At 39.9% G+C, this 24528-nt stretch overlaps 4 protein-coding genes across 6 annotated transcripts; 2 read left to right on the forward strand and 2 right to left on the reverse strand.

The window, feature by feature from the left end:
* The first annotated feature begins 2979 nt into the window (after positions 1–2979).
* Positions 2980–5845, forward strand: LOC121756990. The gene is made up of 8 exons (XM_042152436.1): positions 2980–3616; positions 3802–4259; positions 4337–4392; positions 4489–4545; positions 4854–4910; positions 5140–5235; positions 5301–5477; positions 5550–5845. Exons 1-8 carry the CDS (start codon positions 3105–3107, stop codon positions 5586–5588), a joined length of 1452 nt encoding a protein of 483 aa, XP_042008370.1. The 5' UTR covers positions 2980–3104; the 3' UTR covers positions 5589–5845.
* Positions 5846–9678: 3833 nt separating this feature from the next.
* On the forward strand, positions 9679–13320 carry LOC121757008 (solanesyl diphosphate synthase 3, chloroplastic/mitochondrial-like). Of its 2 annotated transcripts, none has more exons than XM_042152467.1 (12): positions 9679–9942; positions 10336–10431; positions 10578–10658; positions 10738–10809; positions 10944–11075; positions 11524–11610; positions 11782–11853; positions 12003–12088; positions 12256–12388; positions 12512–12601; positions 12679–12777; positions 12854–13320. In XM_042152467.1, the coding sequence occupies exons 1-12, from the start codon at positions 9811–9813 to the stop codon at positions 13031–13033; spliced, it is 1260 nt and encodes a 419-aa protein (XP_042008401.1). In that variant the 5' UTR covers positions 9679–9810; the 3' UTR covers positions 13034–13320. The 2 variants fall into 2 exon arrangements, with proteins under 2 accessions (XP_042008401.1, XP_042008402.1); XM_042152468.1 differs by having other exon boundaries at positions 10339–10431.
* On the reverse strand, positions 13299–15553 carry LOC121757006 (pentatricopeptide repeat-containing protein At4g21300-like). Its single transcript, XM_042152464.1, has one exon. It carries the CDS (start codon positions 15392–15394, stop codon positions 13424–13426), a length of 1971 nt encoding a protein of 656 aa, XP_042008398.1. The 5' UTR covers positions 15395–15553; the 3' UTR covers positions 13299–13423.
* On the reverse strand, positions 15119–19587 carry LOC121757007 (CBL-interacting protein kinase 23-like). 2 transcript variants are annotated; one of them, XM_042152466.1, is made up of 15 exons: positions 18954–19587; positions 18501–18563; positions 18322–18393; positions 18134–18241; positions 17948–18028; positions 17789–17842; positions 17585–17710; positions 17344–17433; positions 17086–17208; positions 16875–17003; positions 16664–16780; positions 16498–16554; positions 16210–16284; positions 15940–16018; positions 15119–15251 (listed from the first exon to the last, which is right to left on the reverse strand). In XM_042152466.1, exons 1-15 carry the CDS (start codon positions 19155–19157, stop codon positions 15232–15234), a joined length of 1398 nt encoding a protein of 465 aa, XP_042008400.1. In that variant the 5' UTR covers positions 19158–19587; the 3' UTR covers positions 15119–15231. The 2 variants fall into 2 exon arrangements, with proteins under 2 accessions (XP_042008400.1, XP_042008399.1); XM_042152465.1 differs by lacking the exon at positions 15119–15251 and adding an exon at positions 15675–15867.
* Between the last annotated feature and the right edge of the window lie 4941 nt (positions 19588–24528).

Raw genomic sequence — 24528 nt, forward strand, 5'->3', positions numbered from 1 at the left:
GATAAAATTGTTAAAAAGAAAAGTATTGATTGTATTTTTTTAATTAATAAAAAGTCTCAACCTAAGCCAAATACATAAAAAGAAGGAAAAAGCTGCGCTGCTTGAGGTCATCGGAAAAGCTGCGCTGCTTGAGGTCTGAGGATGAATCGTGGGGTGGAGTTCCGGATGCCGTGGGGTCGGGAGCTGTTGGGAGGAGTCTTCCGGCGGTTTTCCGGGGATGGCGGTGGTGGGGTCGGCCGACCCCGCGCGACCCCAGATGCATCCGCCGCTGTATATACATAGCTAGGGCTTTATTATACCTTCATTTTGATGTCTCTTCTTTATCTTCTTCTTTCTTTTAAGTCTATAGATTATGGTGACTTTTTTGTGAGATTGGTATAGTTTAGGGTTGAATTATGCATTTTCAGCAAGATTAGATATTATAAGGGTTTATGTGGTGAATTATGCATTTTCAACTCTGTTTACAAAGAGTTTAATAGTGGCTTGCTTAGCAAAAAATGCATATAAGAAACCAATTATAAGAATAGTAAGTTTTAATCATAAGAATAGTATCTTTTAACCATAACATCAATTACAATCAATCATGTATATCTTTGCATGATTAAATTAATCCATAAGATCAATTAAATCAATCAATCATGTTTCTATATATCCATGATTTTACCTACCATTACCAATTCCTACCCTCATTCTTTTTCCTAATAAATTAGCAGTAAGTTATGTTTCTCGACACAATCAAACACTAGAGATACATGATTAAATTAGAATCACTGACTGAGCTTGAAACCGAATAATTGATTGGTAGATCACTAGTCTGTGACTGTTGACCACGAATATGATTCAGTTCAAAATCCACAAAACGATGAAAATTGGAATCCATCTCAAAAAATAAAAAGAATGATTATAAAATGAATCAATAAAATCATAATCAATGGAAATTTAAAATTGATGGATAAAATTTCTTTTATGACTTTGTGGTCATTTGTGTTTATTCAAAATTTCAAACACTTTTCCATCACTTTTCCATATCACTATTGAGTCATTGACTATGATTAATTATTTTTTTTGTTCATCATGAAAGTCTTCGTCTACTAGGGGATCAAATTAGAGTTAGGGATAAAACCAAATTGAACGACCTATTTGATTTAAAGGATATTCGCCTTTAATATTATGGAACTTCAAAAAAGTTGGGTTTTTCCCACGAACTTTCAAATTGGCAAATAATATCACGAACTTTACCTTAGTTTGTTATTTCTTACCGGTGATATTTTTTTGGCAAATAATATCATGATGCGGATTTATTTTCGTAATTTATTGACAACAATTTCAGGAGCTTCAAGTTTTTCAATCTTTGAGTATAGTTTTTTTTAAGCAGACCCTTCAAAATTGTTCTTAAATCCATTAATATAGCCAAAATTTATTAACTGGTGAGAAACAACAAACTCGGGTAAACTTTGTGATATTATTTGCCAATTTGAAAGTTTATGGGAAAAACTCAACTTTTTAAAAGTTATGTGATACTCCTATTAGTTTAAATAGATTGTTTAACGGGTCAAAGTGAAAACTCAACTTTAAGAAAGTAAGTTGAAAGTAAATATTACTCCATTCACCTATTATTAAACTGTCTTACTGCGGTTCGAAATTTAAGAAATATGAATAGAAAAGTTAGTGAAATATTAATCTCATTTTTATATATTAATATAATAAAATATAATTAGAATGAATATAGTAGCTATTTGTTATAAATACAAAAATAATATGAAACGTATAATAATGGAACGATAAAAAAAATGAGACATGCAAGTAATCGAGGACAAATGGAATAATAACTGCTCACTATTGTATTGCCAATTATGGTAGTACTATATGCACGATAAAAAAATGAGACATGCAAGTAATCGAGGACAAATGGAATATTAAGTATTAACTGCTCACTATTGTATTGCCAATTATGGTAGTACTATATACTCCTTATACCATCCTTGCTTATTCCACATTATAAAATAGTTTAGGTAAAATATGTAGCATATTAGGATCTAATTTTATTATTTACATAATACATACTATTATCACAAAATAGTTTAGGTAAAATATGTAGCATATTAGGATCTAATTTTATTATTTACATAATACATACTATTATCACAGTGTCTTAGATTGCTAACTTCATCTTAAATTGCTAACTACAACTAAATTATAGGCATTAGATCATTAAATTAAGGTACAAGATCATTCATTCACAAATATCAATACTATGCATAAAAAATGTCGGTTAAGAGTATTAATGTCAATTGACAATAAGTTAGTTATAACCAACTTTTAAAAAGTATTCCAAAATTTTAAATGATTATAACTATCTCAACTTATATTATTTTTTTACACAAAATATATCAAATTAAAGATAATTTTATAAGGATTCTAAGATCTCACTTGCATATGTTCCGATGTCAAAATTTAATTTTTTTTTAATTTTTGTATTTTTTATGTATCAGTTAAATGTAAATGTAGGTATCAAAATATGTCATTATAATATATATACAATGTCAATGCAAAATGATGTTGACATATTCAAGAAATCAAGTTGATATTTTTTATATACTATACTGACATTTTATCCAAAACCCTAAATTTGGTAATTCTTCTAATCTATTTAAATAATAATAAAAGAAAATTACACATGTCAATTTACAGACCGCTAGATCTCTGAAAATCCTATGAACTCAAATTAATTGTAGTTAACAATTAAGTAATGAGTTAGCAATTGATTACACCATGCTATTATCATTCATTTAGGCAATGTAATACCATAATGCAAATGTCCAATATTATAAAATTACATAACAGTAAACATAAAACTGCATGCATATAACATTCAAACTTGCATTAATATGCAGTTTTATATATAAACTGTCTGTATTTGAATCACTGATCTATTGATTGGAGGAAAAACGTCTCGTTACGTTAAATTATCAAAAACCACTAAAAAGCTTCTATGTATAAAGTGTAAACACATGCAAGTAGGCTCATAATATCAAACTATCACAATTAGCAATCACTGCTTAGAAACAACCACTCCCTCCTCTGTCGCCGGTGATTCACCGACGATGGATGAGTCATGGCGAATGAGGATCGGAATGCCCACTCCTCCTTCGCCCCCGCCCATACTCCAGCGACCAATCCACCACCTCCACCGGCCCGTCGCCTCCCTCCGCCGGGAATCCACCGGCGACGCAGAAGACTTCAGCGACGTCTTCGGCGGGCCACCTCGAACGATCCTCTCCCACCAATTCTCCTCCGGCTTCCCGCGATCTTCATCCTCCTCCTCAACGGGCTACTGCTACGAGGAGATTTTCCCGCCACCGGAGAAAGCGGGGCCGCCTCCTCCGGGGCGGAGCTTGCCGGAGTTCAGGATCCCGAGCCGTCATCACAAACGGGAAGAAAACGGTTTTTACAGAGATATTTTCGGGTGGGATGATGAGAGAGTGGTGAGGTCGAGATCGAGGTCGAAAGCAAGCTCGTCGTCTGTGCTTAGCTCGGAGGAGCTCAGCCCTCTCCGGCCGTCCTTCTCCGTCGACGGCGGCGGCGACGACGTTTACTCTTTCGCTTCGAAACTCGGGTATTTTTTAATTCCTTTCCTTTTCTGTGCTAATTGCAACTGATTTTGCCTCTTTTTCCACAAGATTGGGCTGTAATTTCAAGTTAATTTTGAAAGATCATCAAATTGGAATAAATTAGGGTTTCAGAATTATCATAGGTGAAGCAAATTAGCAGAGCTGAAACTGAAATTTCAATTAATTTTAGGCCAATTAATGTGAGGACTAGGTGGAATTCAACAAGCCTAGGGCATGAAGATCAAAACATGATGCCGCCATTTTCAAGCAGCCATGGCTCAGACAGTCTGAGGAGCTATAGTTTGGGATTCGGTCGAAGAAACGCCTCTCTGGAGACGATCAGCCTCGATCCGGTCTTAAACAGAGTGTCTGCAGATGACATGGAGCTCAACAACTCACCATCATCTGCAGTTTCCTCAGTCTGTCACTCCTCGTTAGGGCGTGATGAGGTCGATGTTTTGAGGGCGGACGAGGTGGAGGAGGAGGAAGAGGAAGAGGATGAGGTTATGAGCTCGTATGTGATTGAGATCAGTTCCGAGAACAGGGAAGGGACTTGTGAATCCAACGGTGTGGATGAAGCCATAGCGTGGGCGAAGGAGAAGTCACAAACACATTATTCGGAGTGTGAGGCAGAGAAAACCACACATGGTTTGTGCTAGTTTTTGTCTTATTGCTTTGCTTCTTTCTTAACTCTGTTGATTGATGTTGGTTGTGTCTTTTTGCAGATGTGTTGAATGGACATCAAGCTTCCGAGGGACATACAGACAGTTTCGGATCATTGGTATATTAGTTTGGATCATCATGTGGTTTGTTCTTTTCGATTTTCTTCGTTGCAGTCTTTATGGTTGTGATCGCGTCGTCTGTTGTTCGTTTACAGGATAAGCAGCAGGTGAGATGGGAAATAGTAGAAGAGGAACAGCAACTTGAACACATGGTATATAGCTGTATTTCTACTGTGATCATACATAACTATCTTCATTTTCAAAATTGCAACTAGTGATCTATAGTAACATGTCTTTCCTGAATCATACATTGCATCATCTTTAAGAACTTACCTAATTGGATAATGGCATTGTGGTCTCATAACTTATCTTAGATTGTGAATGTAGTAACCAAATCCGTTGTTTGAACTTGCGATATAATCAACTATGACATCAAGTTTCTGAGGGTCCATGTACATTTTCTTTGTTGCAGTCTACTTGTTTATGGTTGTGATCGCGTTCTCTGTTTCTTCGTTTCCAGGATAAGCAACAGGTCAAGTGGGAAATAGTAGAAGAGGAAGAGCAACTTGAATACATGGTATAAAGCTGCATTTCTACTGTCATCATACATAACTATCTTAATTTTCCAAATTGCAACTAGTAACCTATAGTAACATGTGTGAGATGTTGTCTTTCTTGAATCATACATTGCATCATCTTTAAGAACGTACCCCGGTTGGATAATGGGTGTTACGATCATGAATGTAGTAACAAAACCCGTTGTTTGGACTTGTGATAGTGAACTAACTATCTATAAATCGAAGCAGGTACAGACAGAAACGGATGTTCTGGAAGAGAAGATCAGGTTATGGTCAGGTGGCAAGGAAGCTGACATTCGACTGCTGCTTTCTTCCTTGCATCATGTGAGATGAATTTGTTAGTAACGCAACTGCTAATCAACAGATATATAACTGTCTTTGCCACTCAGATCTTGTGGCCTAACAGTGGGTGGTCACCGGTGCCATTGGCAAATATAATCGAAGCCACTCAAGTGAAGAAAACGTATCAGAGGGCGCGGCTGTGCCTGCACCCAGACAAGCTCCAACAAAGGGGCGCAATGCCCCAACAGAAGTACGTTGCTGATAAAGCCTTCTCGATTCTTCAGGTCAGTTTGAACATTGCACATGTTTCAAAATGGCCAAGGTTCTTGTCCTGACTACTCATGATTTGATTGTAGGATGCTTGGGCTGCATTCATCTCTCTGGATGTGTTCTAAACAATGGAAAAACGAGTACTGATTTTTCGATATGCAACCTATGTATGCAGGAGAGTGTGTTGTAATTTGGTAGTATATGCAAGAAAGTAGTACTGCTATATGAGTTAATAATTATAGTAGTAGCAAATTTTCTCAAATTCAGCTGAAAATATGATTTTTGGCTCTTTGTACAATCAAGTTCATTGTAGCAGTGGCCAGAGTGCTCGTTAATGATCGAATCTATCTTGATTTTTAAGATTTTATCAATTTTATCTCAACTTTCAAAATTATCTCTATATTATTACTTACCAATGCTAAACTTATACTCCCTCCGTCCCGGGCTACTCGCCCCTTTCCTTTTCGGCACGGAGATTAATGAATGAGTGTATAGGAAAGTCAAAAATGACGGCTGTAGGTGAAATTTTTTACTAAAAATGGAAAGAGTGCAAGTAACTTGGGACGCCCAAAAAGGAAATAAGTGCAAGTAGTGCGGGACGGAGGGAGTACTATCAATTTTATCATTGCTCCGGCAATTGGATTGTGATTCAATGTGTGTCTAAGATTGGCCTATCATTTATTTCCAAAAATAAGTTTCATACAAAAAATATTTATATTCATATTCAAATTTCATTTTATATTTGGAAGTAATTATCCTGATTTATTAAATTCACACAAATTAAAAGATTGAAATAGAATTGGTATATTGAAAACATGAGATATACTTAATTCATAAAATAGATTGGACCTTAAAAGCCCACTTCACTAATGGGCTACTTATTGGGACTAACTTCAAGCCCAACAATAATTACATGGATTCTATGGGATCGCATTTAGCCAATCTCACAAGTAGCCATCTATCACTTTCCATAGGGTCAGTGACGGAACCAGAAATCAAATAAGCCGGTGCTGAAAATAAAAATAAAATTAAAATTAAAATTAAAAAATACTACTAATAATAATTATTATTATTATTATTATTTTCAATTAATTAATATTCCATTCGTTTGCCATAAAGAGTCTCGGTTCACTTTTACTATAAATGGTAGGTACATCACACTACTCATTGCACTCACATTTTATTATAAAACTAATATAGTATATCAAAATGAGTTTCACTTTCCACTATCTTTTTTCAACCACTTCCCTTTTATATTTCTTCTTTAAACTTATGCCGAACATAAATGAGACTCCTAATAACGAACGGAGAGAATATTGTTTTAAGATTATGAGGATAGTTAGATTTGAAAAATAGAGATGAGTATGCTGTATGTGTTGAGCAATTGAGAAATTGTACTTTCATTTCTATTACATTACAATCAACTAAATAATTAATCGTGGAAACTCAACCATTGGACAAGAGTAATATGCAATGCATATTTCAATACTAAGATGAATATAAAATATTTATTTATAATATTTGATAATGCCTTCCTCATCACTTTTTTTATTGTTAAAAAAATTCTATGTTGCATATTTGGTTGAGATATTTGCAATATGCTTTTTTCTTATGAATACGATATTAGTATACTCCCTCCGTCTCATATAAATAGGTCATATTTTCTTTTTCATCCGTCCTATACAAATAGTCCACATCCATTTATGGCAACCTTTTTTGCCTTCTCTTTTACTTTATTATTTATGGGTCCCACCATCCTCTACACAATTTCAACAATTTTTTCTTCTTCTCTCTTACTTTACCAATTACACATTAAAATTCGTGTCAACCATAAAATGCCTATTTCTATGGGACGGAGGGAGTATTCTGATATGATGGAGTAATAAATTATTATCCAAAATATTTTAATTGGAGTAGTAATTAATTTAATATTATTACCCTGTAAAAAGTTAAAATAGCATACATTGTGTCACACATCTTTCTCTCTCTTGGTTTGTATATCTATTCTATCACAGTGACTCTTCATATCTTCTCACCCATCTCTCTAAGGGCATCTCTAGTGGCTTTCGCCCAGCAATAGCCCAGCCACAAACTCCTCCTGCCACATCATCAGCACTAAAAATCCTCCTGCCACATCATCAGGACAAGCAAATAGCCCAGCAATAGCTTAGCCACATCACCCCTAATTACATAAAACAAATAATTGACAATCACACAAAATACGGAATTAAATGTACGACACAGATACGGGAAAATTCAATAATATTATTTAAATTAAAAAAAAGTACAATAAAAAATACATTAATTAAAAAAAATTACATTAAAAAAATACATTAATTTAAAAAAAATTACATTATTTAAAAAAAAAATGACCTCCGCCTCACTCCTCGTCTCCGTCGCCCCCTCGCCACTGTCACCGTCGCCGCCGCCTCCGTATCCGCCGGAACCCCCTGGTGCCCCCCGGTCTTCAAATCGTCACGCATGCTCACGAGCATTGCGTGAAGAAAACTCTTCTCCTCGGGGTCCGTCGCCGTTCGCCATTCGGCTAACGTCTTGGCCATCTGAGCGCGCGTTTGTTGACGCGCGAAGAATTTGAGATCCTCTGTCGACTGGCCAATGGGGGATGCCGACTGTACCTCTTGGGACCCCTCGGCGCCCCCCTCGCCTCCCGTTGCGCCCGCCTTTGACCAACCGGGCGAGTTCGGCCAGCGAACGATGGCGGGGACAGGAGCTCCTCCGCATCCTCGAGGAGGTTGTGGGAACCGCCGCTGCTGCCGCTGTAATCACCGGTATAGTTCAGTCGTTGCTTCTTCGGCCAGCCAGCGTCGACACCTGCCCGGAACTTCTCGGAGTCGTTTAGCACCTCGTAGCAGTTCCAGTAGGTGAACTCCTTATACAACCCGGGCTGGGGAAGGCTTTCTCCGCTATCCTCCTGCAGTCATCCTCCGTTTGGCCACTGCTCTGCATGCGGAGGGCTTTGGCGTACTAGCCCGAAAATCGGGAGACCCCAGCCCTGATTCGGTCCCACCCCTTCTGCACTCCTCCCCGGTGCGCGGCCTCCCCTCCGGGCAAAATCTCATGTAGGCTGCAGCAATTTTGGCCCACATGTTGACGATCCTCTGATTGTTCGAAGTCAGAGGATCATCACAGACACTCACCCACGCCTTGGAAAGCGCGACGTTCTCCGCGTCTGTCCACTTCCTTCGCACCGAGGGGTCGTCCTCAACCAGCTGCGACGACTGACCGACCCCCTTGTCCTTCCTCTTGCCCTTCTTCTTTGCGGGGCCCCGACCCCGCCCTACTCTCCCCGTTTGAACGGGAGTTTCCGGAACACCGAGAAGATCAAACCCCAACTCCTCTAAGGAGAAAGTCTCATATTGTGTGAACTGCGCCTCCGTTGGGGTCGATGTGTGCGAAGAATCAATTGAAAAATCAAAACTGGGGCGATAGACGTTCCCCCGGCGTCCCCTGCGTCGCTAGTACCCCCCGCGGCGTCCCCTGCATCGCCGGTACCCCTCCCGGCATCATCTGCATCCCAGGTCCCCACCCCGGCATCATCTGCATCCCGGGTGTCCACCCCGGCATAGCCGGTAAACCCCCGGCATACTCTCCCCGGGTGCCATCCCGGGCATCATCTGCTGTCACGGGTACATGTTGTAGTACCCGGGCATCGGACCCCATCCACTTCCCACAGGTACCGGGGGAGTTTGAGACCCGCTCGTCACTGGAGTACCTTCGTTGTTGTTCTCCATTTCGCGTTATTGATCTTGTACAGAAATTAAGATAGAGAGAGTACTCGTTAAAACAAGTGGTGTGAATGAAAATGACGTGCAAATCGCGTATATATAGTGTTTTGAAAATTAAAAAAAATTAAATTCGCTCGCCGAACGCTCGCCGGTCCTGAGCCTACAATGGCGGCGAGCGGACCGGTGAGCGCATCGGCCAGCGCTAGCCGTTTTTTTCGCTGAAATGGCGCTCGCTGGTTCCAATGGTTCGGCGAGCGGACCGGCAAGCGCCGGAAATCGGCTAACCGGCCCGCTCGCCGCCATTAGAGATGCTCTAAAAATCAACAAGAAGAACAGTCACGGGTACTCTCTTCAATTTCCGCCCCAAGCACGCAATAATTATACAGGGTCCACTGCTACTACTGAAACTTTTTTTTAGACCGCTCAGGCGCTTACAAAACAAGTGGGGGGGACCCTATCAAACTTATTTTTAGACCGCTCAGGCGCGTACAAAACAAGTGGGGGGGACCCTATCCTATCGTGAATACTCTTAAATTCCTGCAGAAAGATTTCCGACTCAATCATCACTGATCACCGATCAATAAATTAACCCTCACCCGAGATGATGTCGGTGAGAGGGCTCGCGCGGTTGGCGAAGTCCCGTGGTCGATGGGTTTACTCGTCTCTGGAAAGCGCGCCGTTGCTGCTCGAGCTCCCCTCTCACTTTCGAAACCCTCTTCAATCTTCTCCCCAGGTGAATTCACGCGACTCGTATTTGAGTAGTGGGAGCTAATTGTTTAGGGCTTGCTTTTGAAATTATTTCTTTATTTGTAAATTTGATGATCGAAAATGAGCTTTTTACTAAATGGAGCTTGCTTATATTTGTTAAAAGTAACAGTCTTTATCAATGATTGGGATGTGTTTTTTTTCCCTTCTTTCCAATTTTTTTTTAAAATTTTGTCTTTTGGATTTGAGAGATAGAGGAACCCTCTGAAAACTTATGTTCTGATAAATGAAAGGGATCTATAGCTTGGTGATTTGGTGCCATTTGTTTAACTGCGCCAATGCTTATGAGTTTGTGTTTGCAATTGACATATGTTGTACCTTTACATTGTATTATAGTATTTGCTTTGTTACTGTTTATTAGGTGGTTTTGGGTTGCAGAGTTATTTATGCTTGGGCGTCAAATGCCTTTAGTACTGCCCGGCAACAGGCTGATCTTCGGAGCAGCTCTGCAGTTGAGGTCAGTGTAATCATATTGTCTTGATATTTTATATTCAGATTGATTGCAAATAACTTAGTTAGACTGCATTTACTTTTCATTTCTTTGTAGTGTATTGTTGTGGATGCGCTTTATTGTTTGGCCGACCTTCTTGTTTTGTATGGCAGAAGCAAGTAGACCCGTTTTCTGTAGTTGCTGATGAACTCTCGATTCTCGCGGATCGCTTGAGGTCTTTGGTAGTTGCAGACGTATGACATTTACCTTGATTCTGTTTTCGAGAGATAGATATGTAAGTAAGGTGATTCGTACTTATTTCATCTCATACAGGTTCCCGAGCTTGCCTCTGCCGCGGAGTATTTTTTCAAATTAGGAGTTGAGGGAAAAAGATTCAGACCCACTGTAAGATTCTCCTTTCTACCTGACTTGTGTACCGCCACTTGTTAGTTGTTACACGGCTTATTATATGCGTATAACTTTAGATTACTAGCTAGACGGGATGATTTGTAATTTTGGGAAATGATTTACTTATGCAGGTCCTTTTATTGATGGCAACGGCTCTAGACTTACCAATTCAGAGGCAAACATCCGAGACAGCAGTCAATGCCTTGTCGACAGAGTTGCGTACAAGACAACAGTGCATTGCCGAAATCACAGAGATGATCCATGTTAGTGGCTCTAGCTGTTCTTAGGAAGTTGTTTACACAATGCTCTTCTTTATGTTTCATTCTTAGACGTTTACAGAGATAAAATTTAATTTTACCCACAAATTGTGCGGAGGATCAGTCTGTTCATGACCTTATAGATTGTGTCTTTCTATTTGTAGACTACCCATAGTTCAATTGCTAATAAAAAAATTATTATGTACTTGTCCTGCTTTTCGTATGATGCTACGAGCCACGTGGTGGATGACTGGAAATGGGTTTATTCTTGTGTTTATCATATTAAATTGTTTCATCTTCTTCTAAAGTCTAAATCGTTTTTGGTAGCTTTATGGTATTTTGCCTTCATGCAATGTTGCAGTTCTGTGTTTGTGGGATACTTTCTTACTTTCAATTACTCAATACGTCTTGCACCGTTGAGATCTCGTTTAGTAATATCAATGTAATATAATAGGTTGCCAGCCTCCTCCATGATGATGTGCTGGATGATGCTGATACAAGGCGGGGTATTGGCTCGTTGAACTATGTGATGGGAAATAAGGTTGTGATTTCTATCCTTTCGAACTGCCTTGACTGTAAGGAAAAAGTAGCAAGGGACTTGCTATTCAAATCAAGATCATCTTTACCTATCGATATGCTTGCTTTTACCTTTTGAGTTTGGTTTTATTCGTCCACTGACACTGAGTCATGTCTTCTTTCTTAAAAATTGTAGCTAGCTGTGTTGGCTGGAAATTTCCTGCTATCTAGAGCTTTTCTGGCTCTTGCTTCCTTGAAAAACACGGAGGTATCCTATAAAAGCCTTTCTGGTTAGGATAAGCATTTCTGTACAGACTTGTCCGTAGTAAACATCGAGTAAATTATAAAAGGCCTATCATATACATGCTCAAGAATCTCCCTAGAAATATCATTTACTTTTTCTTTTTATTGTTACAGGTTGCTTCACTCCTGGCTAAAGTCGTGGACCATCTAGTCACCGGTGAGATCATGCAAATGACGACTACATCTGATCAGCGCTGCAGGTATGCTTCTAGCTAGGCGTACGTCTTATTCTTTTGTTTGTTTGTTCCCTCGGATCTTGGTAGCTTGCAGAAAAAGATCACATGATCTAAAAATCTGGTCTCATTTTGCATATTTTTCTTGTCTTTTGTTTGTTCTTCCTAAAATATCACGTGTTTTGTTTTGGCAGCATGGAATACTACATGGAAAAGACATACTGCAAAACTGCATCATTGATATCCAATAGTTGCAAGGCTGTCGCCCTTCTTGCTGGACAATCGGCAGAAGTTTCAAATTTGGCTTTTGAGTACGGCAAGAACTTGGTTTGTACTACTTTTTTCTGTTGTCGTTCTTGCTTTTATGTAAAATGAAATTGGGAGGGTATGTTATGTGCTTCGACTTAACTAATAGCTCTATCTTGAAATCTTGTTTGCATGTGTCTGCAGGGGTTGGCATTTCAGTTGATCGATGATGTTCTCGATTTCACCGGCACATCAACTTCTCTCGGGAAGGGGTCTTTGTCCGACATTCGCCATGTAAGTATCTCCATTACCTTTTTAGCCTGTTTTCCTGAACAACTACATCACAGTGACATTTCAAATAATTTCTCTAGGGCATTGTTACTGCTCCTATATTGTTCGCTACCGAGGAATTTCCTGAGCTTCGGGTGATTGTTAATCAAGGATTCGAGAAGTCTTCAAATGTGGACCGGGTAAGTTTTACTTGATCGATCGTGTGTAAACAGTTGACTATTTGAAGTATTGAGTCCTCTATCTCTCTATATGTAGGCTCTAGAATATCTCTCAATGAGTAGTGGAATTCAGAGAACTAGAGAGCTAGCAGCAAAGCATGCTAGCCTTGCATCAGCTGCAATCGACGCCCTTCCAGAAAACGAGGATGAGGTCGTGCAGAGGTCAAGGCGGGCGCTTGTAGAATTAACACACACAGTCATCACCAGAACAAAGTAGAACAGATACACGAACATGATTTAGATCATTGTGGCAGCCGCAAGCCGGTATAGGGCAGCTTTCTCTCTTCTATTTTTGGTTGCACCGGACACGTGTTAGTTCGACCGATCGTTTCCCTGGCCGGCATTTCATTGCTGTGCTCCGAATAAAAATGTCTAAATTTTCTCATGTAAGAATGAGAAGGTTTTATACCATTTGTAAATCTGTTAAGATAGTAGTACTTTGAAACATTTTTGTATTGTGATAATTATGCTTTTTTAATCGAGGCAATCAATTTTTTCTCTTCATTGTATATTTGAAACAATTATTCTTTATAGTACAGTTTAATCTTCTATCTGCTACAGCAATTTTGAAAACTTCAATTTCTCCAATTTCTACTCATTCATGGCATCAACTCTTAATTTCAATCATGCTCCGACCTATCTCTCGTCTCACCTTCCTCGCAGTCGCGATCTCTCTGTACTCTTTCGTTCTCTCGAAATCTCCAATATCCGAGTAGAAGTACGACGCCTGCAGCCAGCTCGATGGGTTCTCCGGTTGCAGATCTATCAGCTTCTTGGCAGCTTGACTCCCGAGTTGTTCTTCCCGATGATTTCTGCAGCTCCTCAGAACAGAGCTCCAAATCACAAAATCATCCTCCCAAGGAGTGTCTTTCATCATCTCTGTTGCTTCGTCTAGTAGCCCTTCCCGGCCAAGAAGATCGACCATACACGAGTAATGTTGCCTCTCCGGCTCTAGGCCATGAATCGTCTCCATTGAGTGGAAAACCGATCTCCCCTCTTCAACTAGCCCCGAGTGGCTGCAGCCCATTAGGGCACTCAAGAATGTCACCTTGTCGGGCTTCAGGCCGTTCCGGATCATCAAATCGAGCATTTCAAGGCACTCTTTTCCCTTCCCGTTTCGCGCTAGGGCACTGATAACCGAAGTGAAACATATCACATTCGGGGATGGAAGCAGATTGAAAACACGGCAGGACAATCCGACCTCCCCGGCTCTAGAGTATGCATCAATCAGAGCACACACTACTGCAGCATCGGACTCAAAGCCCGACTTCACAGCGCAGCAGTGCAGCAACGTGCAGCCAGATGAGCCGGCTAGGGCTTTCAAAGCCGAAGAGAGACTCACTTCATCAAACCCTATCCCCTCATCAACCATCGCACCAAACAAATCAACAACATCCTCCAAGAGCTCAGACTTCAGCAAAGATGTCATGAGAGAGTTGCAACACTCGAGAGTCCTCTCAAGAACCCCGTCAAATATGCCAACCGCATCCCCAATCTCCCCACATTTCCCGTACATGTCAATCAACGCGGACTGCACATGAACAGAGCCGAGCCCTGCCTTGAGAACATAGCAATGAGTTTGCTGCCCAAACACCAAATCCCTAGCCGCACTAGACACTTTCAAGAACCCCAAGAACGAACAAGCCGAGGGCTTCTTATCCCACAAATGCATTTCCCTGAATGCTTCAAGGCCGTCATGTATGCACCCACTCGCTGCACAAACGGACACCAAAGAGTTCCAAGAAATGACATCTGAAGGCCGAATAGCCTCAAACACCTTCCTCGTCTCCATCAAACTCCCACAAGCGGAGTAAAAATCCACCAAAGCATTCGCCGCGAACAAATCTGAATCAACCAATCCTCCCTTGATCACACAGCAGTGCAGCTGCATTCCCTCTTCTAAACCCCTCTCGTAGCCACAGCTCCGAATCAGATAGCAATACGTAACCCCATTAGGCTCCACACCTTCCAACCTCATCTCCTCATACATTCTAAACAGTTCATTTACTCGCCCCGTTTCACACATTCCACGCAGAGCAACGTTCCAAGTAGCCAAATTTCTCTCTTGCAATTTACCAAACAATCTCAGAGCAATGCCGGTGCAGCCCATTCGCAGATAGAGATCGACGAGGGCCGAGCCAACATACACATTTGTGCTAAACCCCAAAACAACAGCTCTGCAGTGAACCTCGCATCCTTCTCTAAACAACCCTTTGGAGCTGCAGATGCTAAGAATAGTCGAAAACGTCGATGAGCTCTCGGCACAACAATCGAGAACCATCTGATTGTACAAACTCAAGGACTCTGTTAGTAAGCCAAGGCGATAATGCCCTGAAATCATGATGTTCCAAGTAATAACATCTCGTTCAGGCATTTCATCGAACAGGTTCAATGCAGAATCTAAAGACCCCGATTTTAGCAGGCCGCTGATGATTCTGTTACACGAGTATATATCAGTGTTGGGATTAGTGAGGCCACGCACTGGGTGATAAAAACTGCGCACAAATGCAGGTTTATGAATTCGAGAAATCACTGCTGTTGCTCTTGCACAGAATAAGAGAAAGTTCTGGTTTGTCATCAAACAAACTAATTGGATATAAAATTAATTGGTTGAAGGACTTTGTATATAAATATTTGTCATTTTTATTGTGAAGAGATTTGCCCTTTGCTTGAGTTTTGTACTGCTTATTAGTAATTAATAATATCCCTAATTATTATCTTAATTATATTTTCCATTCAGATTAATTGATTATCAATATTATTAGCCAATTCATATGTAAACTCATTGTCCATCTTTAACTTCAGAAAAACTATACACTTGTTTATTGGACTAGTGATTATTAATCGAAAACACGTTCTATCTGCAAATCATAGTAGCAATTATTTATAAACATTATGCTAATTTGTAACACAAGCAAATCAAATGTTCAGAACCACCACAATTTTTGCACTGGCTGCTGTTTCCATAATGTTTTATATATCAAACAAACCAAATAATACAGGTAGACTAGGTCCCCGACGTTCAATATTATGTTGTCGAGACGTCTGTGCCTGCAAAAAGATCAATGATATGATGCACGACACAACAATGATTTGTAGACCACAAAAAAATGATACGCGTACCATTACTCCTTTCTTCTTTTACTTCATCGCCTGTTTTCCATACGATATCTTTCAACCCAGTCGAAAGGTTTTTGTAAAACTGCATAAGGCGAAGAAAAAGAAATCATTATCTAACCCTATTTCAGTTTCAAAACATTTCATTGATTGAATTGCTTAGAACTAATAGGGATGTTTGTGAAATCGATCCTCTTTCGTCTTCCAAGAAGATCCAATATTTGCAGACAAAATCTCATGAGATCGCCTTTCGTCTTACATTAAATGGAATAATACCTTGTGGAATTCTAACGTATCTCCCCCGGACTTGCGAAGCTCAACCATGTGAAGTGATGGAGCCACTTCAAAAATCTGCAAGAACATTTGGGACCAAGACTATTACAAAATTGTTGCAGAAACATCTCTCTCTCTCTCTCACACACACAAACACAATCACAAAATATTTGCTCTTCTAGCAAGAAAACAGCTGACATGTAATTTGGTTCAACTGTAATGCATGTATGCCTTGTAGGGTGTGTAATTGAGTGAGGAGTCGAGATTCGAGAAGAACTTTAGTTCACATACCTCGGTCGCAATGGATAGGTGACCCTTCCGCCCAGATTTCTCCCCATAAAGTTTCATCTAAATGAAACGACAAACCAAGAACGGTTCCGAGGTTAAGATTGAACTAATGAGATTATAATGAAATGTATGTTTAGGAAAACTAATGTATGAAGCTTAGTCATCAAACCTTGTAGTTGTTTTTCTTCACATCAAACCCCATAGGCCCGGCAGCTTTCTCAATTTCCGATATGATCTCATTGGCCGGGCATTTAGATGCAAATCGTGTTTCTCGCTTCACAAGACCCTGAAGTCGGAGGAGATTTGAAGCACGTTAATTAAATTTGTTTAAAAAGTGAGTCTCACTTTTTACTAATCGACTAACTACGTAGTAAGTATACCATTTGCTTTTCGAAGAGGGAGCTGAGATTGAGACCCTGTGCGGTGGAGATGAGCTCAAAGGCATTCATAGTCACTGGTGCGGCTGGGGGCCTTTCGTCGCGCCTCTCCACAACGAGGTTTGGAGAGTCCTGGACGCAAATATGGTGAGTGGCGAAATATCATAATTCCTTCGAAACAAAAAAAAACTGGTAGCCAAACTAAAATCCGTACCGCTGATTCATTAAAGATAGAATTGATATCGTCGTCGAGGATAACTTCCTCTTCTTCGAAAACAGGTGCCTTGAATCCTTTCTTGAACCACTCGTTCGTGAGGAGTTCATTGATCATAATACGCTGCATTGAGTGACAAACGAAGCATGAGGACTTGTGACTGAATAACAAGAAGCGGCTACAAGAGAAAACTAGATTTCTATGACTAAACCAAAAACTGCATTTTACGAGGAGCAGTCACAAGAGGAGTGTACATACGGTGGACGGCTTGGGATCCAGAATTCTTTTGATTAGTTTCTTTGCACTCGAGGAAAACCATGAAGGGCACGTGAAGTCCGCCTTGAATATCTGCAATGAAGTTAAACCGCAAGCTCAACAAATGTTGCCAAGATAGCACGCAGTTTTCATGCCTAGTTTCTATGCTTGATCTCATCAACTCATCATGCATGTAACGGGAACGACAAATTCCCAGGCAAATATCATGAAATACGGCATATACCTTTTTGTAGAGTGACATAAGATTCGAGTCTTCAAAGGGTAGATATCCAGCCATGAGTACAAAAAGTATAACGCCACAAGACCATAGGTCAGCCTTGGCTCCATCATAGCCCTTATTGTCGATCACCTGTGACACGACGGAGATCAAAGTAGTTCAAGAAACAGTAAAACAGCACCGATTGAGCCAAAAAAAAAGGTCGCGTACCTCTGGAGCAACATAATTTGGCGTCCCGCATGTTGTGTGAAGCAATCCATCTTGCTGATAAAAGATTAAGAAAATGAATGACAAAAGAATAGAGGTAACATTTCATCTAGATTATCCAAATGCCCCACCGTACGGGAAAAAATGAACAAATTGTAGTACCCGAACTTGCTGGGGTAGGGCGCTTAAGCCAAAATCGGAGACTTTGAGAGCACCACTGGCATCAAGCAGCAAATTCTCCGGCTTTAAATAAAGAAAGCAATATAATAAATGAAGCTTTTCATTTTCAATGAACAAGTCAAGAACTACATGGATCCAAAGAAGACGAAGAGGACATTGCATAGTCACCTTAAGATCCCTGTGGTAAACACCCCTGCTGTGGCAATAATCGACCGCGTTGACGAGCTGCTGAAAATATTTCCTTGCTTCGTCTTCTTTCAGCCTGCCTCGAGTAGCCTGCCAACAAGAAGGAAAAAACAACATTGCACCTCATAAATATATTTTTTTGAGAGAGTGTAAAGATAAGTGAGACTTACAATTTTGTCAAAGAGTTCGCCACCAGTGATGAATTCCATGACAATGTATATCTTTGTCTTGCTGGCCATAACCTATAGAAGAAGCGAGTCGATAAGCATGCATCTCAAGATCAAAGCTCCTAAAATCCACACCACACTATGAAAAATGGAACCTCGGTTAAAGAGGCCCGAGTACTAACCTCATACATCCGGATGACATTAGGATGCCTTATCAATTTCATGGTTGCAATTTCTCGCTTGATCTGCAAAGGCGACGATAAGTGTGAGAACGATACGAATGCACAGATCAGATCAAGTCCCCTAAAACCTATACACAATAATTCTTGATAGATCAAGAAGCATATTCTGATAATTTGAAGCTGGATCAACTTCTAAACATGCAGATTCCGGATACAAAGATATCAAACTAAAATCAATTAGCTAGAACACTATTCCAGCTCTTTAACAAATTGGATTGTCCTAAAATTCATCACAACCATTATTTCATAAGCATAAAAGTTAAAACAAATCAAGAACTAGAAAGTGTCTAACCAAAGTAAACCACACAAACATCCAAAGACACAAAAAAAAGAGATTAAAAGGCTAGAGATTCCAAATACAAATAACTATATAATCCACTCCAAACAGCACACCTGATCAATCATCTTGTGTTTGAGAACCTTCTCCTTATCAAGAATCTTGATTGCCACATTCTCACTTGTTTCCAGATTCTTAGCAAACTTCACTTTGGCAAAAGTCCCCTCTCCCAACGTCCTCCCCAATTCATACCTCCCCACGCGCGTCCGGCTACTACTGCCGCCTCCGCCGCCGCTTGGTCTCGATGATCTCAACACCATTTCCCTTTTATCCGTATCTATATCGATATGTAATGAATCAATCCCGAAATTTCCCCTTTTTGGCCTTCACCTACAAGATCCCTTAGGGATTCTTGACTCACAGCTACTATAACCTCTTCTTCTTGCAAGGTTGCCACACCTGGCACTTTACCACCTTCATCTTCACTCTCCGACTAAAAAATTGGGCCAAAAGAGGCAAAATACTTCACACAAGAAATAAATCAGTTCAAGATTGTAGCTTTAATGGAAGAGCACACGGAAATATTTGTACAAATGGAAGAAGTGAATAATGCAATCGCCATTAGAGATCGCTCAATAGCAGTAAAAGGTCAAAAGGGTATAGGCCAAATTGGGGAAGAAATTGGAATCGAAATGGAAAGAATTGAACACATAGAACGTTGATGTAAATCGAATTGGTTTAAAAATAAAATAATTTGATGAGTATAAATATACTTCAGCAATAAATATACATCTCAATCATTGGACTACAAATAGTAGATCAATCATTGGTTTAAAGATTAATTGCATTAGTCTTTGTTTAATTGGATGTTATTCCTTTTGTGTGGTTGATTTTTTTGTTAGATGATTTTGCTTTTTATTTTTGTATGTATTACGAATTTGTTTTTTCGATCTGAAAATAGTAGATCAAATAGATGTTGATGTAACTCGCCTTATTAATAACGGAAGATTCATGCTAGGAGATCATTAGGCTTAATTACCATTGATAATTACTCCTAATACAGGAATTTAGACTAAAAATAATAGTATACGTGCTAATAAATCTACAAAGGTAATAAATTGTAATTTTATTTATTTTTCGCTTTATATTTTTTAATTTTAGATCCTCATAAACTACAATAAAAAGTTAGATTATTGACAGAAAATGGTATTACCAACAAAATACCCATAGCTATAGATTTTGTACGTAGGTGTATGAATGAAGCACATCAACAATTAATTCATGCAAGCTAGCTTTTTGCAACCATAATAAATAGTTATGTTGATTATAAACGCACCACACAATGACACAATTAGAAATGATTAGTATATCCCCTTCTTAAAATAAAATTAAATTTCTAGCATATCACAATATAGAGAATAAAAAAGAATCATAATAGCATGCTGCAGGAGTGGACGTCCTAGACTAAACCCTAAAAACTGATCACGCATGGAGGATTTCACAGTGTGACAACCTAAAAATAACATGAAAGTCGAAATTGATCATGCATGGAGGATCCATGGACCCAAAACTTGTGAAATTAGATACAATGAAAAAAGTTATTATCATCATTGAAAGACAGAGACGGTGCAACAATCTTCACTAAAATGGATGGTGACAGAAAAACGAAAGTGAACCTCAACTCAGAAAGGTTATATGGTGTGTGTGACAGCTGTAAAGATCAGATTTAATAAAGTTTTACGATCCTCATGCACCGGCGGTGAAGTTGGTCGACCACCCGAATCCACCGCATGTTCCAAACACAATACGGTTTCAATGATATGAGAAAGGGGTTGAAGGTAAAACCATTCATTTCCTTTGTACCAATTGAACGCGGGAATGCAATGTCTCAAGATTAGGCCTATATTCCAACATGTGTATGCACTGATTAAAAACAGAAACTGCAAAAGTTCACACAGCTCATTTATTAGCAATGTAACAACCACCACGACTTAGTCATTAATTTCTAGATATGAAAATTGTTGTACACCACACAAAAATAAAGAGTAGAGGTAACGATTTATGAGAAGGAATAACGGATAAGTCTTGCCTAGATAAAATGAAAATACCACATAAATATGTCACCAACGAAAATTTACTACTCCTTTCATTCCATAATAGTAGAGTCATTTTGTCATTTTGATAAAAGAGTCATTTGCCTTTTTAGTAAAAGTCAACATATTTTATCTCACTTACTTTTCACTCTCTCTTACTTTATTCTCTCTACTTTTCCCTCTATATCCTACTTTATTAGTATCTTTTTATTTAATACACTACACACATTTTTCTTAATCTCCGTACCGAAAAAAAATGTCTCCACTACTATGGAACGGAGGGAATATGATTTAAATGACACTTATGATAGAAATTCATGGATTTCATCAATTGGTGATCGAGAAGTGACCCATGAGAATTGTGATACTCCCTCCGTCCCACTTTAGGAGTCCCATTGAGTTCGGTACGAGTCCTACTTTTTTATATTAGTTTTATAATAAAATGTGAGTGGAAATATGTTAGTAGAATGTGTGGCCTAATATTATATGGAATATTCCAACCAGAACTTCTGAAGTGTGACACCTAAAAATGGTGAACTGGAACTCCTAAAATGGGAGGAAGGAGTATTAGTTTTCTTTTATTACTTTTGGAGGAAGGAGTATTAGTTTTCTTTTATTACTTTTATTCTTTAAATCCACTCGAGTCGCTGTCAAATTAAACAGAATTATGGGCTGTCAAATTCTCCTTCAAATCCACTCGAGTCGCTGCTACCACTCCCTTCCGACGGAGTAATGGACCTCGAACTCACCATCTCCACCTCTATCTCCGGCAGCATTGCGGCCCGCCATTCCTCAACATACGCAGCAGCAGCCTCATTCAATCCAGCAGGTAGAACGCGATCCACTAAAATATTGAGAATCTCTTCACTTCTCCCCAGCAGATCAGAAGCCTGCATCACGCTTTTCTCTCTCTCCTCAATCGCATTCCGGCGACACTTATCCGATATCACCCGCTATAAATTGGTGAGACACGCCACCAAAACGTCCGCGATGATTCCAATCAACCGAGCCAAGAATTCCTCATCTCCAATGGCGCTTTCTTCGTCGTCACAGCCGCGCAAAATCGCGGTGCCGATCCTGTACATGGCGTTCGCCGCGATGATCCTCGGCTTCCAGTTCTCAGGGTTGAACATAGGGCATTCCGGCTCGTCTGTCTTCAAACCGGACGCAATCCTTTCGCCTTCCCTCGCTACCCATTCCACCGCGTGTCTGAAGTCTCGACTGTTGCAACGGATCTCAGCAAGGTCGAATTCCTGCCATTTGCGAAACAGATCGACTCTCAGCCAGAAATCAGCAGCTTTTCTTATGTTCTTCCACTCTCCGTCGCTGTAGAAGCTCTCTTCCACAACCTCCACGAAGAAAAGGCCGTCCCTCACGTCCTCGACCAGCTGATCGGCCTTGCTTTTCTCGACGTTAGGGAGCGCGAGGCGATGCTTGTGAGTGTGACCACAGCGAGGGACCAGCAGTTTTTTGGATCTTTACCGTGTATGCTGTCGAAGTCCGCCACGCCTTTGAAGGTTGGAGCACGCAGGAATTCGATTAGGTTACTAGCCTTCTTCCTTCTAGATGCTTCTAGAACTTGTTCCACCTGTTTTGGAAGCATGTAGTCCGGTAGATCCGCTCTCATGTTAACGGCGGCGCATGCTACGCAGCATGAGATTACTAAAACTAGATTGTAGAACAGAACAGCGCATATTTGAGCTACGAGCATGAGATAAACCATGATTCCTCTCGCATTGTATAGAAATCTCCTGCATTTGTGGTGCCTAATTGATGGATGAATTGGACATTCCTGGAACTCCACAAGCTTCCTAGTTCAGGAATCATCGACTTCAAATTCGCATCTCAAGCTTCCGTCATCGGTCTTAAAGATGGTAATCGAGAGAGGTGAAGAAAGATTGGTTAGTCATTTGGTAGATAGAAGTGTATAGAGAAATATTTCAATATTTGTTTTCTTATCTTCAAATGTTCATTCACCCTAGTATTTATAGGGTGAATGAGAACATTCTAGTACACTAATAAATGTAATTGGTACTCTACATGACTTAGGAACTCTACATATTGAATGTGGGCGGCATATTAATGTAGTCTCTTTTTCCAACACTCCCCCTCAAGTTGAGTAACGGTATCCCCGATACTTAACTTGCCAATGAATTCTTTGAATTTTGTAGGACTCAACGCTTTGGTGAGAATGTCTGCCAATTGTTCCTCGGATCGGACAAATGGGAACTCGATGATCCCGCTTTCAAGTTTCTCTTTGATAAAGTGACGATCGACCTCAACATGTTTGGTCCTGTCATGTTGTACGGGATTTTCTGAAATGCTGATTGCAGCTTTATTGTCACAGAAAAGTTGACTTCTCCGTGTCGGTGGGAATCCAATTTCTGTTAATAATCTTCGAAGCCAGAGTATCTCCATTAGACCGCTTCTGATCCCTCGGAATTCAGCTTCCCCACTTGACAAGGCAACCACTTTCTGCTTCTTGTTTCTCCAAGTGACTAAACTACCCCCAACAAAGGTAAAATATCCTCCCGTTGATTTTCTATCTACTGGATTGCTTGCCCAATCTGCATCGGTGTACCCATCAATTTCCAAATCTTCTTTTTTCTCTAGGAATATCCCATAACTGGATGTTCCTTTCAAATACCTCACAATCCTCATGACAGCATCCATGTGATCTTCTTGAGGCTGATGCATGAATTGGCTAACAACTCCAACGGCATATGTGATTAGGGCTGGCAAATCGTGCGGATTAGGTCGTTATCGGGTCAACCTGATAATTACCCAACCCAATAAGGCCTAACCTGAACCCGACATGTTAAGGAAACTGTAAATCTGAACACGAACCCGACCTGCTACCTTCAAATCCAAACACGACCCGCACCCGACACGAACCCGTTATCGACACGGTATAATATGGGTTGACACGACACGATAACAACCCGAACCTGATATTACACGATTAAAACCTAATATTACACGATTAAACCTTAATTTTTAACCTAATTTACACAATTAAAATTCGTTTTATACTATTTAAACCTAATTTATAAGAAATTAAAAAATTAAAGTAATATATATTTTTTTAAATAATAATAAAAATAATAATATTATTTTTTAATGGGTTACCCGTATCCGACCCGCATCCGACCCGAACCAACCCGAAATTATCGGGTTCTTAATGGGTCAACCCGATAAGGACACGGATCCAACAAGACTTGACCCAACCCAATAATTTCGTGCGGATTCGTGTCAGATTATCGTGTCGTGTCGAAAATTGCCAGCCCTATATGTGATGTCGGGCCTCGTATGAGAAAGGTAGATAAGTTTTCCTACTAGCTGTTGGTATCTTTCACGATTTGTAGGTTTAGCTCCATCCACAATTTTCAACCCATGGTTAGGTATCATTGGAGTTTCAGCAGGCTTGCAGTTGGGCATGCCTATTTCGGTGAGCATGTCGAGTATATACTTCTTCTGCCTCAAAAAGATTCCGCGCTTGGATCTCAACACTTCAATCCCTAGGAAGTACTTCAAAGCTCCTAAGTCCTTCATTTCAAATTCCTTGAAAAGATTCTCCTTTAGATTCTGGATTTCTTCA

This window comes from Salvia splendens, chromosome 12, assembly GCF_004379255.2.
Source record: "Salvia splendens isolate huo1 chromosome 12, SspV2, whole genome shotgun sequence".
Classification (NCBI taxonomy): domain Eukaryota; kingdom Viridiplantae; phylum Streptophyta; class Magnoliopsida; order Lamiales; family Lamiaceae; genus Salvia; species Salvia splendens.